Below are 18,538 nucleotides of genomic sequence, written 5' to 3'. Positions count from 1 at the left end.
GTTGTGGTTAAGCCAGATAAGCTGCCACCTGTGCAACTGGAATCCCATATGGGACTGCCGGTTGGAGGCCTAGCTGCTCTGCTTCTGGTCCACCTTCCTGTTGATACGCCTGAGGAAGCAGCAGCGAATGGCCCGGGTACTTGTGCCCCTGCTCCCCGTGGGTGGAATTCCTGCTCCTGGCTTGGCCCAGCCCCAACCATTGTCGCCATCTGGGGAGTGAATCAGGGATAGAAGTTCTCTCTCTCTCTGCCTTTCAAATAAATAAGATCTTTAAACACACACACACACACGCCCTTGCACACGCAATGGACTGGCTGTGTTGTCCCTGGCATTGCAGCAAAGGAGGAAGCATAGCAAGTATTCAGACATTCCTGGAGAGGTGATTCGGCCATGCCGTCGCACTGACTTGAATCGTGTGTCCTCTCTGGGTTTCAGAATGACATTCCAAACAAGTTTGAAATGAAGCTTCGCCGGGCGACTGTCCTCGAGGACTCGTACCGGAGGATCATGGGCATCAAGAGGGCGGACTTCCTCAAGGCCCGCCTGTGGATTGAGTTCGACGGGGAAAAGGGATTAGATTATGGAGGAGTCGCCAGAGAATGGTTCTTCCTGATCTCCAAGGAGATGTTCAACCCTTACTACGGGTTGTTTGAGTATTCTGCCACGTAAGTCCCCTGACAATGACTGACACAGCAGTAGAATATCACCTCCACTTTGCAAGTTGCAGATTCACAGGATGCAAGGGAGATGTGGGTGTCGGCTCCACCAGAACAGAGGTCATGACTAGCATTTGCAAAAGGGCTTGTTACAGATTGTCACAACACGCGGCTGACATAGGATTTCCCATTTCGACCATTGTGAGCGTGCACGATGGTGTCTTACACGTCCACACGGTTGTGGTCCCATCTCCAGTGGCCACCTCCAGACCGTGTTTGTCTTCGCACAGTGACCCCAGTAGCCTTACACGCTGCCTTCCTGTTACTCCCTAGTAGCACAGTTCTCCTTCCTGTCTTTGTGAATTCAGCTGCTTCTGTTCCCAGTTGTAAGTGAAATCACACACGTGTCCTTTGCCCTGGCACATGTTACATGGCATGATATCTTCAGGATTCATCCACGTCAGAGTTGCCTCACTGAGGCTTCAGAATATCCCCTTATTTGTGTGCCCTGTGTGGCGTTTATTATTTCAGGTGACAGGGGGTGTTGTTTATTTCCACCTTTGGACAGAAATTACTCTTTTTTCAAACCATTAAGCCCCATGGTCAGATGTGGTTCTAGAGGAAACCATGGATAATTGTTTGTCCCGTGAAGCATGTTCTCTGTCTTATCAGGGGAGCACTTAGTGGGCTTCTCTCTGCAGGGATAATTACACCCTACAGATCAATCCGAACTCTGGGTTGTGTAACGAAGATCACCTCTCGTACTTCAAGTTCATCGGCCGGGTAGCTGGAATGGCTGTGTATCATGGCAAACTGTTGGATGGTTAGTACCAAGTGTCAAACTTTTAAAAATGTATTGATTCATTTTCTTTCATGTTGTAACCATTCTAAACGTATTTCATTTCTCCCCCCAAAGGTTTTTTCATTCGCCCATTTTACAAGATGATGCTACACAAACCGATAACACTGCATGATATGGAATCGGTGGTATGTCTTTGCATTTGTGTAAAGGAAATGTGATTTAACAAGCAACTGAATAGTTTCAAGAGTTAGCTTTTAATGATATGGAAATTAATAAGTGATATTTCAAAATACAAATGAATCTTTTCCTATAAAAATCTCCTAAACATAAGCAGGTTTAAAGACTGCTATACAGTGCACACTTATATATCAGACACTTCAGAGTTTTTAACATTCCTGTATTTATTTCATCACAACCCTATCCATCTACACATCCCTTTACCCATTAGTCCACCATGGTTGTTTAGGCATTTCGTGGTAAGCTGCAGAAATTAGTAGGCTTTCCCCTAACCACCTGCTTTGAAGCAGTTCTGTACTTTTGCATCAGTGTTTGAACTGTGAGCTTTAGTGGTGCATTTTAATAGTGAATGGCATGTATTTTACAACTAGCAGTCCTGAAACCTCGCCTTGCAAATAAGCCCGTGAAAGAAACCAAGTTGCTGATTAAATCCCTGCAGGCAGACTTAACTCTCTCAGTACCCAGTGCTCTGTTTCTGTTAGTGCCCTCAGCATGATTTCTTCATTAATCAAAAAACCACGGCTCTTTCCGTTGTTTCGTTGAACTTCTGCTGGGGCCAGGTGGGGACAAGGCCCTCCTGGAGTTACTTAGACCTCTCCTGGACCGCTCACAGGCCCTCTGAGAAAGGGTCCAGGTGCTCCTGGACTTTGGTGGGAGTTGAGTCTTACCTGAAAACTGTTTTGTTCAACCCTCTAAGTGGACAAGAAAACCTGCACCACTCCTGCTTTCCCTTGGAACAATTTCTAAACTTTGAAGCAGGCACCACTCCACTTCCTGCTCTGTGTGTGTGTGTGTGTGTGTGTGTGTGTGTGTGTGTGTGTGTGTGTGTGAAGATACCCACCTGACTCTTTCATCTCTCACCCGATCATTCTAGCCCTTAGCATCTCCCTCCCTTTTTTTTTTTTTTTTCAAGTTCAGGTGTCTTCTTTATGTAAGCACATTTAAATTTTAATTTTTTCCCATCTAGGACAGTGAATATTACAACTCACTAAGATGGATTCTTGAAAATGATCCAACAGAACTGGACCTGAGGTTTATCATAGATGAAGAACTGTTTGGACAGGTTTGTAGATATTAATCAGTGAAAATGGTACATGAATGGTGGGAAGAAAAACCTTACAACTGAAGTCTCGATGTTAGTACATGCCTCGACAGCTTTCTGTATTTTTACATTTATGTTCCACTAACAAAAGCTCTCAGTAAGAATTGGTGCTTTTTTTGACTCATTCCTTATTTATCTTACTGAAACTAATATTTAAGTTTTCTTAGCTTCTGGCTTTTGAATGGATTTAATTTAAAACACTAAGTTACTGGTATAACTACACTATCTGTATCCTTTAACTCTTTCTCACTAAAATAACATACCAAGGTATTATGTTTAATTTTAGACACATCAACATGAGTTGAAAAATGGTGGATCAGAAATAGTTGTCACCAATAAGAACAAAAAGGAATATATTTAGTAAGTATTTTATTAGCATTTTACTGAGAATCATTTTATACTTCTAAGATTCTTCTTATCTTCTTTCCCCCACCCCAGAGTCCCAGTGTTGGCATTCTTTTTATATCTCTATACTAATACAGTATTATAAATTAATATCAACTTTTGGTTTGGGCCCAGCTAGCCTTTATTTTTTTTTCTAACTAGAATATGTATGACTTAAAATTGTTTTTCTTGGTTCATGAGAAAAAGAATGAAATGTTGGTTTCTTTTTAGTCTTGTCATACAGTGGCGATTTGTAAACCGAATCCAGAAGCAAATGGCTGCGTTTAAAGAGGTATTCATGTTCTTTTGTTTTCTGACTCATGATCGCAAAGTGTAACTGTGAATTTCAGACCTTAGACCTTGTCATATCTGAGCAAAACAAGCACCTGGCTGACTCTACAGTACCCCGAGTTATGCTTTGATAGAAACAGCTGTTCCATGATTGGCTGTTCATGGGTCACAGCATCCAGGACTCTAGATATGAACAGGACAGTCCCACGCCCCTCCCAGGAAGGCACATGTCATAGCTCAGGCTCCTTCCAAAACAAAGTCACATCATGTTGTCATTTTTTTTGTCACCCTTATCAGGTATTTGCTAGAGAGTTTTATGTGCCCAGATAATTCCTTGGCATAATACCTTATTGCCAAAATACTACCTTTCCTTATAGCATTACTTTTAAGTTATTTAAACTTCTCCAGTTACTAAACATAGAGGCTGACATCAGCAGGTTCATTTCTTAAGCTAACAAAACCATCTGTCACATGCATGAGGACTTCAAAACTGTGGCCAAAATTGGCATTAAAATATAAAATGTGGGACTGGTGTTGTGACCTAGCAAGTAAAGCCACCACCTACAACAACTTAACCCATATGAGTGCCAGTATGTGTCCTGGCTGCTCTGTTTCTGAGCTAGCTCGCTGCTAATGGCCTGGGAAAGCAGTGGAAGATGGCCAAAGGCCATGGGTCCCTGCATCGGCATGGGAGACCCAGAGGAAGCTCCTGGCTGCCGTCTGTCACAGCATTAGCTGATGTGGTCATCTGATGTGAATCAACAGATGTAAGATCTCTCTTTCCATCCCTTCCTCTCTCTCTCTCTCTCATAACTCCTTCAAATGATTAAATAAGTCTTAAAAATTTTTTAAAAGATAAAAATTACTTAAACAAGGGAGGAATAATGTTGTACCACAGCACTGCCACCTGTGATTCCAACACCCATAATTGAGCATTGATTTGAGTCCTACCTGTTGCCCTGTCAGTCCAGCTCCCTTCACTGTGTCTGGGAAGGCATGGCAGATGACCCAAGTCCTTGGGCCCCTCCGCCCACGTGAGAGACACTTGTGGACTTGGCCCCTGGCTTTGTTCTGGCCTAGCCCTGGTCATTGTGTCCATCTGGGGAGTGAACCAATAAATGGAAGATACTCTCTTTCTCTTTCTCTGTGGTTCTGCCTTCCAAAGGGATAAATCTGAAAAGAAAAAAAAAAAAAGAAAAACATTAATTTTCAAAACCTTGTTTTTTCAGTGTAACTTCTTTCAAGTTGGTGAGAGCGGACAGCCAGCATTCAGTTCACCCTTGAAGAAGTGAGAGCCTTGGCAGTTCACCCTGTCAGTGTACTTTTGTTTTCATATTGTTAGCTGAAAAAAAAAAAAGTAGGTGCCTTTTATGAAACAAAAAGAAACGAAAAAGTCAAACCAGGAGTACAAGATGATGGAAATGCTCAAGAAGCATCCTTTGGCTGATGGAAGGCGAAAACAGGAGGGTGTCCCAGCAGAGCAGCCTCTCCCCTGAGGCTTCCTGGCATTCTTGTGCTAAAGCTCTGGCCGGGGGCCTCAAAACTCTGGCATGATAAGCACTTGTTCCTGTTCTTTGGCGCTCCAGAAAACCAACAAGCAAAATGCTTTGAACACCCCTGCTTAATGCATCATGACTTGTGCTTCTGACCAGCCGACCTTGCCTCTGCCTGGATCCCCATACTCAGTCTGGGCTCCCATGTGGGTAGCAGAGGCCTGGCATTGGCTGAAAATGGACCCCTTCCATCCCCTGGCGGCCATGACTTCATGCATTGTCTTTAGGTTCTGGCTGGTGACGTCTTGTTTTACCTCCTGTATCATTCTTGGAAGAAATCCTTCAAGATTCTCATCCTACTTGTTTGACATCTCTGTTCTCTGGGTGTAACGTTTTGCCACCTATACGGCAGAGAGTTAACTCCACTGTAACGTCTTGGTCAGAATGGTCTACCCTCAACCAGCAAGGGCCCCTGTTGTTTCTGCTGTTCATTGCCAGTCCTCTTCGGTTGGGGTGTGAACAGGATTAGGTTTCTTTGCTTCCAACCTGTGTGCATGTTCTGCCACGAGGGGCTTCACCTTGAACTCTGTGAAGATGTGTTTGAACAGTCTGTAGAGTCCGGATTTCTTGGCAGCATAGCCCCTATAAACATTTGGTAAAGCTTTGGGGATTCTACCATCCTTCCACCAAACTTCACCATCCGCTTGATTTTTTCTTTTTTTAATTTTGTTGCCATGGTGGTGGTTGTGTAAACATTTCTTTTTTTTTTTTTTTTTTTTTTTTCTTATTTATCTAAAAGCCTAAGAAAGCGAGAGAGAGAGAGAGTTCTTCTATCTACTGGTTCACTCCCTCTGTGGCTACAGCAGCCAATAGCCAGGCCAAAGCCGGGAGCCAGGAGCTGCATATGGATTTCCTACATGGCTGCAGGGGCCCAAATGCTTGAGCCATCTTATGCTTTCTTTCCCACATCAGCAGGACGCTGGATCAGAAGTAGAGTAACCAGGACTTAAACTGGCACCTCTATGGGATGCCAGCACAGCAGATGGTGCCTTAACCCACTGTGCCACAGTACTGGCCCCTGTTTGATGTTTGTCCTTGCTTGATACTGCTCTGATAACAATAAAAAGACTTATTTATTTCAAATGGAAAACAGATAAAATTTACAGAGAGAGAAAGATCTTCCAATCTGCTGGTTCACTCCCTAAATGGCTGCAAAGGCTAGAGCTGAGCCAACCCAAAATCAGGAGCTAGTTCCACCTCGGTCTCCCACGTGGGTGCAGAGTCCCAAGGTCCTGGATGATTCTCTACTGCTTTCCCAGGCCATAAGCAAGGAGCTGGATCAGAAGTGGAGCAGCCAGGATAAGAACCGTCGCCCTTATGGGATGCCAGCACTTGAAAGTGGAGGATTAAGTAGTTGAGTCACTGCACTGGCTCCTCAAATGCCTCAAATTGATCCCGGTCCTATGACAATACAGATTTGAATGAAAACAAATTATGCACTGTGTTTTCATAATTATTTTCTATGAAATTTTGAAGACTTCTCATAGGCATCACTGCTTTTTCCATCACTGTGCTAAGTGCTGTGCTAGGCAAAACCCACACGCTCCCTGCCAGCAAGAGAAATGGACAGCAGCAAGTGTCAAGGACCACTGAGCACAGAAGGGAGGTGCAAATCCAAGCAGGGAGAGGCAGCGGAAGGGGCCAGGACAGAGCAGTGGACCTGGCCAGCCACAGGAAAGGCAGACACGCCATTCCAAGCGGGGGAGCCGCATGTGTGAAGTGTAGAAGGGGACTGCCCAGAGGTACACTGTAGAGAACTTGGCAGCTTAGGCTGCTGGACCAGAATCCAAAGCAAGAGACGGGGAGCAGGTGTGCTGGGCGGGGCAGAGCTGGATCACCAGGGGTCAGCGGGCAGAGAATGGGGTGGAGTTGCCTCTGCAGTCCAGTGTAGGGAAGGAATGGAGTGTGAAAGGACAAACGGTGACAGCTCGGGATTCCAGGCACATCGAGCCAGGTCCTTCTGGAAGTGGTCTGTAAAGTGGATTAGGGGATGCTGGCAAATTCGCAGTGTTTGTTGGTAGTTCCAGGGGCACAGGGCTATATAGAGGGCAGATGCCAGGGGAGCAGTGGGGGCGCAGCTGTGGAAGCTTGTGTACCTTCAGGAACTCGGCAGAGCTGGGCAGGAGCAAGAGAGGTGTTTGCACATTTTGTTTTGAAAGCAGGTCAGGCCAGGGCAGAGTGAAAGATGTGAGGAATGAGCTCGCTGCCCCCTGCAGTGGATCCAGCAGGGCCTGCACCCAGGCCCAGGGGCCCGTTCTGCATTACCAGGTAGAAATGGGCTGGTGTGGCGGAGAAGGGGCCGGAACTGTGTGAGGTTGGAAAGCAACTGCTTGGAGGCGTGGGAGAGAGCACAGGCTCTGGGATGCTGAGGTCTCAGGCCAGGGCCCTGGAATTTTCTTGTTTGCTTGTTTTTGTTCTTATGATAGAGTTTGTTAGGCTCTGGGAGCTCCCCCTCCTCTCTCAGGTCCCCCCTACACACACACACACACACACACACACACACACACACACACACACACACACACACACACACACACTCATTTCCCCTTTATTACTACAATGTATAGTTCTTCATAAACAGTCAGAAGTTCATCATTCCTCTAATTTAAGTGTGTGCTGACATTGTGGCCATGTTTTGCTCATCTTTAAAAAATGGCTCTTTCCTGTTACAATTTGTAGGGGGTTTTTTTGTGTGTCAATTCCATTTATTTTTGCTGTGAACTTGCTTCCTGTTCTTTTAATAAGTCCTTGAGATGCATCATTAGATCATTTATTTGAGACTTTGTGGTTGTTTGTAAGTACCTGGTGTGATAAATGTCCCTTTCAATACAGTTTTTGGCTACATCTCATGGGTTTTGATATTTTTGTTTTTATTGTTATTTCTTCAAAAAAAAGTTGCTTTTTCTCTTATTTCTTCAGTGACACATAGGTCACTGATACAGTACCACTGTTTTCTTAAAGTTTTTTTTTTTTTCATTTCTTTAGTGGCGCCTAGGTCATTCTGTAGCATGTTATTTAACTTCATGTTGCTATACATTTTGTAATTTTCTTTCTTTTGTCAATTTTGTTGTATGGCTTTCCATTTAAGGGGATATATAGTCACTGTATAATAGACATGGACATTGGACTACACATCCAGATGTAAAGACACAATGCAGTGTGCACCTCAACTTCCGAATTGAAGATGGACTGCCAGTGAAACTGTTGAATGTATCTTGACAGTAGGATGCTGGACTCTGCCAGGGCCCTTGAATATCAAGCAGGAGAAGTGGATGTGGTCGTGGGATCCCGCCAATAGTATCCAGCAGCTGAAGTCAATAAGACAGCCTTTGCTCCCCCACTAACCACCTTTAAAATGGTTTTTTTTTTTCATCTCCCACTAGGGATTTTTTGAACTAATACCACAGGATCTCATTAAAATATTTGATGAAAATGAGCTAGAGGTAAGAAATACTATTTTTATGCTAACGACAGGAATCATGTACCCATGTCTTGTCTTGGTTCTAAGCTTGCCACCTGTTACTGTACAGCTTCTGATGTGTGGCTTGGGGGATGTGGACGTGAACGACTGGAGAGAACATACCAAGTATAAGAACGGCTACAGCGGCAGCCATCAAGTCATACAGTGGTTCTGGAAGGTAACTGGAAACTTCTGTCTTCATACGTGACTGTTTGACAAACTGGATCACATTTAAGTCAACTCTGCAGCTGGCCCACATACAGCTAGTGCAGGAAAAAAACCACAGAGCCCAGCAAAGATGAACCTGGGCTTTGCAGTTACTGTACACCTCCTGGTGGCCCCCACTTCCATTCATATTTAGAGATGAGTAAGGAAAATGTTGATATTTTAGCAAGTGTTAATTTTGAACAGATAATGCACGTAGCATTTTTCCTAGAGAAAAGACTCTCCAGAGAACTGTGGTAACGTGTGTGTGTGTGTGTGTGTGTGTGTGTGTGTGTGTGTGTGTGTGTGTGTGTGTGGTGTGTGCGCGCTTGGGACTCCTGTGTGGCTCTGTTACTATCGCAGAGAGGACTACAGCTGACACTCCAGGACTCCAACACATGTACTTAAAGAGTCACAAGCCATGGCTGAAAAGAAAATTTTGTCCGTTTATTAAACTCATCCATGTTAAAGAGTTTGGCCATCTGATCTTGGATCAAAAGACTTTGCAAACAACTCATAAACAAAGTTAAAAAATGGAAATTGGGCACGGTGTGGTAGCCTAGCAGCTAAAGTGCTCACCTTGCATACACCAGGATCCCATATGGTTGCCAGTTCTAATCCCAGCAGCTCCACTTCCCATCCAAACCTGTGGCCTGGGAAAGCAGTCAAGAATGGTCCAAAGCCTTGGGACCCTGCACCTGCATGGGAGATCCAAGAGGCTCCTGGCTCCTGGCTTTGGATCACCTTAGCTGTGGCCTTTGTGGTAACTTGGGGATTGAATCGATGGATGGATGATCTTCCTCTCTATCTCTCCTCCTCTCTGCATATCATACTTTACCATAAAAAAATTTAAATGCAAATTTCGCAAGTGGTTATTAATAGTCTAAATTGATAGCATAATTTTTCAGGATTATTTAACTCTCTCTCATGCCATTCTCTAAATAATGTTTTTCTCTTATCCAGGCTGTTTTAATGATGGATTCGGAGAAAAGAATAAGATTACTTCAGTTTGTAACCGGCACATCCCGTGTTCCCATGAATGGATTTGCTGAACTGTATGGTAAGGATTTTCTGCAGATAGAACAGTGGTTAAGTGTCCTCTGCATAGCTAATCCTCCAGTCTGTCATTTACACTAATGTTCAGCTTAATTAGAAAAAAATGGATATTTTTAAGTGATATCATTAGCACACTTAAGTAAGCTAAAATGTGCAAGTCTTTGCACCTAATTAGGGAATGAAAAGGGCCCAGCCCAATGGCTCGGTAGCTCAATCCTCGCCTTGCATGCACCAGGATCCCATGTGGATGCTGGCTCATGTTCCGGCTGCTTCACTTCCCATCCAGCTCCCTGTTTGGGAAAGCAGTTGAGGATGGCCCAGAGCTTAGGGACCCTGCACCTGCTTGGGAAACCCAGAAGAAGCTCCTGGCTCCTGGCTTCAGCGTGGCTCAGCTCCAGACATTGCTGCCACATGGGGTTGGAATCAGTGGATGGACGTTCAGTGTGTCTCTTCTCTAAATCTGCCTTTCCAATAAAAATAAATAAAAAGAAAGAAAATGAGAAAACTGCAAGTATAAGATAGCTTTGGTTACTTTCTTGAATGTTGTTTTTGTTATTATTTATTAATTTTAAAGGCAGAGAAAGATGAGAGAGTGGTTTGCCAACTGCTGGTTTGCTCCCTTATCAGCCAGGACTGGGCCGACCAAAGCCCAGAGCCCAGGACTGCGCCAGGTCTCCTGTGCAGGTGGCAGGAACTAAGTACTTTGTCCTTTACCTGCTGCCTTCCAGGGTGCTGGCATGCCAAGCAGTGCTGCCCCCGTTACTGCCTTCCAGTTTACATTCTAATGCTACTAAGCTTCCATTGCAGAAAGAGCATTGTTTCTAGGATCGTAGTTCAGTACTGCACTTAAACTCCACAGTGTTAACAAAAAAGTAATATCATAGGTGGAAATATGTTTTGGGAAATACTCTGCTAAATAAAGCTGAATAGATTTCTTCAGGACTTGTTCAGACTTTGTGCAGAAAAAGAAAGAAAGAAAAGCAGAATTTCAGAACTTATTTGATCATGAAAGAGTTTTCCTCTTTTGTGGTAAGAGGAGCCTCTCCTTGGGCTACTGTTCCACATCATTTTGGGGAAAGTGGCAGAATTGGTGATGAGTCTAAATGTATCTGGTGACATTTAAAACAGTTAGTGCAGCTTGTCCATAAAATCAAATTCTATGTATCTACCAAGTTATGTTCCAGTAGATTCACAGAGATGTGTTTTCATTAAAATAAAAATGCTGCTTCCCACAGATTCCAGCAACTTTTTTTTTCCACATTGATTGTTACTCTGTCAGTTGCAATAACATGACTTACTTTAAAAAGCAAGAACAGGGCCTGGCGCAATAGCCTAGTGGCTAGAGTCCTTGCCTTGAGCACACGGGATCCCATATGGGCACTGGTTCTAATCCCAGCAGCCCTGCTTCCCATCCAGCTCCCTGCTTGTGGCCTGGGAAGGTAATGGAGGATGACCCAGAGCATTGGGACCCTGCATTCATGTGGGAGACCCAGAAGAAGCTCCTGGCTCCTGGCTTCCGAACGGCTAGGCTCTGACTGTTGTACCCACTTGAGGGATGAACCATTGGATGGAGGATCTCCCTCTGTCTCTCCTCTCTGTGAATCTGCCTTTCCAATGAAAGTAAATAAGTCTTTGAAAAAAAACAAAAACAAGAAACTAGATCTTTCAGAAAAAGTGCAGCCAAAGTTGGCAACAAATATCATTGGGGACTAGAGTTGGGAAGTGCTGCTCAGGTAGCGACTAAGGTGAATGTTCCTGCAGATTAAGGTGACGCTCCATGGGCAGTGCTTAGCCCCGGTTCTCCCGGAACAGCCTGGTGCCCTGTGCAGCTTTATCTGGGTGTGTCTGCAGCACCTGTCAGGCAGTGCCTGCCTCTGCAGCCACTCACAGTGCTTAGCTGTGCCACTAACCAGTTCACCCGTTTCTTGCCCACTTGGATTCCGTAGGCTTCGTGTTTTTATTGTCTTCACCCTAAACCCCTCCTCTTCCCCGGCCAGGGACAGTCACAGCGGAGCAGATTCCCCTGTGGCGTCTCCAGCCGCTCCTCCCTCTGCAGCAGGCCACAGCCGTCCACCGAGCTCATAAACTGGCTAGAATTAGCTCCACGCCGGGAGCCAGAGATGTGGGAGAACGTAAACATGCATTTTTGTGTAGTTACAGAAAGAACTAGAAGTTGTTTCAGAATGTTCCTATTTCAATGCGATATTACCTGGCCGATAAGTAGCAGAAAGTTTTTAATCCATTGACTTGGAATAATGACAGTTGATTGTTTAGGTCAGAGAATCAAGAGGCAGAGAAATATGCACAATATGATTTAGAAAATATGGAAAATGATGACAGATATTCATTTTCTTAATTGAACATAATTGAAATGGGTGATGTGTGAGAAGTTATGTTTTTGAGAAAGTGTGAATATTGAGAATATTAAATACTTTTAGTCTTTCTTCTGGCAGTTAACATACACTACACATTTGGATATGATTATAAGACATGAAGAGAAGTCTGGAAAGTTACAGATTGGGTTGTCAACATCAATTACACGGTAGCTAGGGGATGTTGAGGATTGGAGAAGGAAAAACAAAATGGAAACTCTAAAGGGAGAGGAAGAGCTTCTAAAAATGTCCAAAATAAAAGAAAAATGTAGACTGTATAATATGACCACATGTACATGAAATTCTCTCTACCTGGGCTCAGCATGAGTCATGGCAGGATGTTTATTCAGAGTCCATGGTTGGAATGAGGGGTTTTTTTTTAACATCTTTGGGTTTTTTATTATTATTAATTTTTATTATATCCAAAACAGAGAAACTGGCTCCTCACTGGCTCACTCCCCAGATGTCTGCATGCTAATGCCAGGGGCCCAGAACTACATCCAGCTCTGCCCGGGGGTGACAGGGACCCAAGCTTGTGAGCCATCATTTGCTGCCTCTCAGGGTAGACAATATCAGGAAACTGGCTCAGAAGTAGAGTAGTGACGACTCCAGCATGTGCCGCATCACAGCTGAACCACCGTGCCAGGTGTCTGCCCCCTCTTGCATTGTAGTCTATAAAGTCTATAGTTGGTTAGCACACCAAAGCCAGGGTGGCACAGTGGTCACAGATGAAATGGTAGATGAAGCACTCTCACTTTATGGCCGCGTGGTGGCGCCCCTGAGCACAGGGCAGGCTTCATTTCTTTGAAAAGCAACAACAAACCAACCAGCCAGGTTAGCCTGTTGGATGTCCAGGTTCTCCACTGGGAAAAGTGAGTTTTGAACTGCTGACTCCTGTGTGGAGGCAGAGAAGCTGAAGAAGCTCTTCCTTCCTCCAGGCTCAAATGGACCACAGTCATTCACCGTGGAGCAGTGGGGTACGCCGGAGAAGTTGCCCAGAGCTCACACCTGGTAAGTGGTGTAGTGCTTCCCCTACACGCACACTGGCGCCCCCATCACCTCACCCTACCCCTGCCACTGTGAGTGTAGTGCTGGCGGGTCTGGCTCCCTCTGGTGCTGTGTAGGAGGAAGGCAGGGACTCTAACCCAGGCACAGGTGTTTCTCTGCCAGTAGACCTGGACTTGAAGTCAGGTACCTGAAGACTGGAAAGGTCCATCTGACTGTTGACTGTCGGTTGCCTCTGTCTCCTGAGTGATGGGCTATCCCAAGAGTGCTCCAACCTGACCTGAAATGGCAGTTGAGGCGAAAACTGAACTCTGCCCTGGAGTCCTTGGGCTGGGCAGTAGGGAGGGTCATGCCAAGAGTCCCAGCCTCCCCCGCCACAGGAGGAGACCCCTGTCAGTGTGGTTGGAGCCCATTCACCGTTTCCATAACCACACATGCTTTGTCAGCACCCTTCCTAACCAGCTCCTCTCTGTGCTTTCAGCTTTAATCGCTTGGACCTGCCACCCTATGAGTCCTTCGAAGAATTGTGGGATAAACTTCAGATGGCCATTGAAAACACTCAGGGTTTTGACGGAGTTGATTAGATTACCAAGAGCCATCTGTGGTATTTTGCTCCCTCCATTTTATAAACAAAATCTTGACTTAAAAATTTTCCAGGTAACTAAAACTTGGCCGCTGGTTGGAGAAAATTATATTTAAACACACACATTGGAATAGCCCGACAACTTTACCATTATTTTAGTCACTTCGGTATGTTGCATTTACACAGTTGTTGCATCCTGTCTTTACACTAAAGGATATGAGCCCTGTGTTTCTGAAACAGTCTTGCCCTTGACATTGACCTCTGTTACAGTATTAGCCAGGCAATTCTTTCTTAAACTACTGAAATTATAACTGTGAAACATTTGTGATAAGTGTCATGTGTGAAAAATTTGATGCTTTTTGAGAAGGAAACCTGAAATTGGAGGGGTCTGGGTGGAATAATGCTTTACTATTTAGTAAACTACAATATATCGACTGCTATTTGCAGCTATTTATTTTCTTGTACCCCTGCCTTTTGCACCTTACTGCCCATATTTTTAGAAAGAAAAAAAAAACTTGGAAAGTGCATTACTCTCTATTTTTAGTCAACTGACTCACTTGCAAAAAATTGTTTACTTCACTTGAAAAGTATGTGGCTCTTGTGAGTTTGCAGTTTTTGTCGGCCAGGTGACACATACGCCGTGTGAAGCAAATTCTTAATTGCGGTGGGGAAAAGTATTAAAGTCTTTCCCTTGCCTTCACAGCACAGAATTCTTTGGTATAGCCATCTTTTTTTTTTTCATGTTTTCATGTAGTTAGAATTCTTTCAAACATTACAGCTCTAGAAGCAGTATTTCTAAGTATGACTTGAAGAAGTAAGTTAAATGTATAGTAAGTACCTGCCTTTACAATTCATTCTTTATACTTGCACAATTATGTAGTAAATATATGTTTACAGGGTTTATTGTGTTTACAGGCTAAGCTAATTTCTGTAGTTGCATTTTTATATTTTTAGTATCACTTTAGTAAGAAAAAAATACTTTGTTAAAAAATAACCAAAGAATCGTAATGCAGAATTTGTGTTCAATTTGTTACCATATTTCTTGTGCTTTTTTTAAAAAGAAAAATACTGTTTACTATGAAAATGATGATATTTTGTTGTAAGTCCAAAGCTCTTAGGGAGAATCCTGCTTTAACCAAACTCAAGTACAGAATGACATGTGCACGCATTCGGCGAGCGCTTACTGAGTGCCTGCTGTCCCCGGCACTGCGCGAGGCCCCAGGGGTCGAAGTGGTCCGCTTCAGAGAAATCCAGCTCCGTTCTCATCCTCAAGGAACATGGACGTACGTACATGAATGCGTGAGTCCAAAATAAGGCCAAAGGGAAGTGTTGTAGGTTCCAAGGCACCTCCAAAGATACAGGGTATACGACTCCATGCGTTCCTGTAGAAAATGGTTCTGGAAAAATTAAACCTATTCCTCAATCAATCTCAATGGCTTAGGAGTAATTGTAAATATATGTTATGAATCTTCTGGCATATATGCATATGCTCTATGAGAGTTATAAAACTGTACTCTGGCTCTTCCTGGCTTAAGTGTGTTGAGATATGGTAGCATGAGTACCTGGGAGAGATCTCAAATGTGACAGTGGTAAAACCACTTTCCAAACAGCACAGCCTCAGTGCAGTTTAAGGACAGGATCCACGGATCGACGCACCCGACCCCACCCCGTAGTGTCTTCAGCAGCATCAGCCAGCGCTCCAGAACGCTGGCCAGGGCCAACCTGGCTGTTGTCTTGCACCTGTGTGCACTGAACAGCATGACCTCTCTGGGCTCCAGGCTCCTCCTGTTCATCTGCCGTGTGCAAGTAACTCTGTCCCAGCCTTACTGTCATCCCAGACTGTTGGATGTTCCAGAGATAAGAGACCTGGCCCTGGGATCTGTGAAGGACTGCGCGCCATCAGAGGATGTGTGGAATTGGCCATCAGATTTGGCCCCATCACGGGCACATATTGCTTGTACCCCAGAGAAGCATCTCCTGTGAAACAGCAAGGAGCCCTCATGGACAAGGAAGTAGGAGCATGTCTGGCACGCATGCCCAGATGGGTATCAATCTTTATCTCTAGGCAGATCTTACCACCAGAATTCTTTTTCCCCACACCAGCAATGCTGTACTCCTATGGGGCAGTTAATTTTGGAAATGTTCTCACTGCACAGAACTGAATGTGAAAACTATTTTTTTGAAGCAGAATTTTACCAAATGATTACTCAAATATCACTTGTGTAAGTTACAGCAGTCGCCAGAGACTGAGGAAATGCAGAACCTGATCTTGCTGCTCAGAAAGAACCTGGTGGGAAGGAAACCAGATTGTCTCCTAGCAGCTCCCAGCGACCATCATTCCCTGCTCTCCTGGTGTGGGCTGTCAGGCCAGAGGAGCCGGAAACAGCCCCTCGTCCCACATCGACAAGTATCGGCTGCCTTCTGTGGGCGAGTCAGGAGGGTCATGTTCAGCAAGCGACAATATCCTAGTTTTCTAGGCATTATAAGCACATCACTTGAGCCTATATTTTTCTCTAATCAAAAAATCATTAACAGTTATATTACAAGCGCATTACATCATAGCCAGAATCCAAGTGGAATTTGTTTCAGTTTATTTATAATGGTGACATTATTCCATCTAAGATTCGAATATAAATCGTTTTGATTATAAACCATTGACATTTTTTAAAAATCTGAGATGGAAATATACCAAGATTAATATGCCAAAATTTGTTACAAATTTTGTAAGATCTGGATTTCACAAATAAAATTCTATTCTAATTTTAAACGAAACCCTCTGCCTCATTTTTTGGAATGTTAAATAGAAATGTTTCCAAGCCCATGTACCAGGTGATGTCTTTCAGTGCAGCCCTGTGCAAGACAGCTGCCTTCTCATGGCAATCTTGAGCTTGTTACTGGTGAACTAACATGATTATAAACTGTTAACCATAGGTAATTCATTTCCACTGTACCAAATTTTTTTTTTCCAAAACTCTGGTTGTTAATAAGATACTCAGAAAAGCAAAACACAGAGAAATGGCTGTCTGGCACAATGTTACTCAACTAGGAGACCAACCCTGGCTCAGGACAGTGTCACTGAGTATAACTTCTGTGAAGAAAGCTTTCCCCAGTGGGTATCTGGGGGAGCGAACCTGCTCGCTCTCTCTCTCTCTCTCTCTCTCTCTCTCCCTCCCTCCATCCCTTCCCCACCCCACCTCCCACCTCTAGCACTTTGCCTTTCAAATAAATCAGCCAGTCCATATTTTCAAAACATCTTTCCCTCCTCCAGCCCCAGGAAGCTTCCCACCCAGAAGCAAGTCCATTCAGTGCACTCCTTCAAGTCCACCTGGGAAGGTACTTTTTCATCCCCAGGTTTCTGCTGAAATCCAGACCATAGGTTTCATCCCTGGGCCTCAGGCCATTTCATAGCTGCAGGAATATGGCCCATGCCATGCCTCTCCCACCCAGGGAGCACCTACTGTGTTCCCCCTGCACCTCACATGTGCATGTGACAACTGACATTAAGATAAGGAGTTAAAATCTCAGGACCCCATTATGAATCAAGGGCTGAGGGGGAATTGCTGTGTATTTCCCTTGAAAGCACAAGATGCTTACGGCACAGAATCTGTGTCCACGGCTCTCTCTTCCTGCATTCTCCAATCCAGCCCCTCTGTCACACACCAGCATGTCCTTTGTAATGAACAAGTCTGATCAGGTTACTGCCAGAAGACCTCTGGGAGCTCCACGGCAGAAGCGTGAAGCCTGGTGCTTAACGTGGAAGGCAGTCTGTCCTCAGCCTAGGGATCAGTTCCAACCGCATATCCTGCCTTGCTCCAGCACCCTCCATGCCCCCTCCCTGCAGACGTGTGTGTCGGCTGTGCCCGGAATACATGCACCCCACATGACTACATGGGGAAGTCACCGCATTTTGGCTGCAATGAGAGGGTGCAGTGGCCTCAGCATTTGGGGTGTTCCGGCATGAATGACACTGTACTATAGTTCTTTGTGGAATTCTTGCCTACAAACTCCTGGACTGCCTGAGAACAGAGCAGGATTTGTACACTTCTTTTTCACATATTCATTTATTCATTTTCCAACACAAATGCCTGATGAATTTGATCTGATAAATACTGTAAATACTCCGGGTGAATAAAGCACACGCATATTGAACACCCAGAATGTACTGAAACTGAAATGGTACACAGCAAAGTCTGTGTTTAAGCAGACACTGGGGACTCTAAACGTGTACACACAGACAGGGAGTTTGGCTGGGAGCCTGCCAAGCGCCCGGGTCTGCCAGTAAACACTTTATGTGGATCCCATTTAATCTTCATAAAAACACAGTGAGGCAGCTTTTATAGGCTCCAGGACAAGTAACTCACCTGAGGCCACACAGTTTGTAACCTCAGTGGATAATGAATCACAACAAGGAGAGGAGCAGTGGAATCCTACAGTCAAATGTCAAGGTGCATTAGTTTTCTGCTGTACAAACTTAGCAGCTAAAAACAGTATCTATTTTCTTATGGTCAGAAGTCTACGTGGGCTCAACTGATTTCTCTTCTTAGGGTCTCAAGACCAAAAACCAAGATGTCAAGCAGCTGGACTCTTAACCCGCTTTCATGGTCCTCTAGATTGTTGGTGGAATCCATGCCCCGATGGCTGTAGGTCTGAAGGTCCTGCGTTCCTTATCACCTGGGGGGAGCTCTTCTAGATATCGCCCCACCTTGCTCATCCTTCACTCTTCCCCACCTCCAAGCCAACATTGCATGCCTCGTGCTTCAAATCTTGAGGTTCTACACCTGCAGGAGTTCTCTGCCTCTTTAGGTGCACTTAAATAAGTTAGATGCAGCTGGG

The 18,538-nt window shown here is 44.6% G+C and overlaps 1 protein-coding gene across 6 annotated transcripts in view; it reads left to right on the top strand.

Moving 5' to 3' along the window:
• Positions 1-16,440, top strand: part of NEDD4 (NEDD4 E3 ubiquitin protein ligase) — a 125,799-nt gene extending 109,359 nt beyond the window's left edge. For all 6 annotated transcript variants that reach the window (XM_040968753.1, XM_040968751.1, XM_040968749.1 and 3 more), the window contains 11 exons: positions 436-665; positions 1,358-1,479; positions 1,573-1,643; positions 2,663-2,758; positions 3,084-3,157; positions 3,413-3,473; positions 8,409-8,468; positions 8,556-8,663; positions 9,653-9,749; positions 13,056-13,128; positions 13,604-16,440. In XM_040968753.1, the coding sequence (XP_040824687.1) occupies positions 436-665; positions 1,358-1,479; positions 1,573-1,643; positions 2,663-2,758; positions 3,084-3,157; positions 3,413-3,473; positions 8,409-8,468; positions 8,556-8,663; positions 9,653-9,749; positions 13,056-13,128; positions 13,604-13,706 (1,095 nt within the window). In that variant the 3' untranslated portion in view covers positions 13,707-16,440. The remainder of the gene's footprint in view (positions 1-435; positions 666-1,357; positions 1,480-1,572; positions 1,644-2,662; positions 2,759-3,083; positions 3,158-3,412; positions 3,474-8,408; positions 8,469-8,555; positions 8,664-9,652; positions 9,750-13,055; positions 13,129-13,603) is intronic.
• The last annotated feature ends 2,098 nt before the right edge of the window (positions 16,441-18,538 follow it).

Source organism: Ochotona curzoniae, unplaced genomic scaffold (assembly GCF_017591425.1).
Source record: "Ochotona curzoniae isolate NIBS_2020 unplaced genomic scaffold, NIBS_Ocur_1.0 scaffold_4701, whole genome shotgun sequence".
In the NCBI taxonomy this organism is placed as follows: domain Eukaryota; kingdom Metazoa; phylum Chordata; class Mammalia; order Lagomorpha; family Ochotonidae; genus Ochotona; species Ochotona curzoniae.
This window is presented reverse-complemented; position numbering and strand designations above follow the sequence as displayed.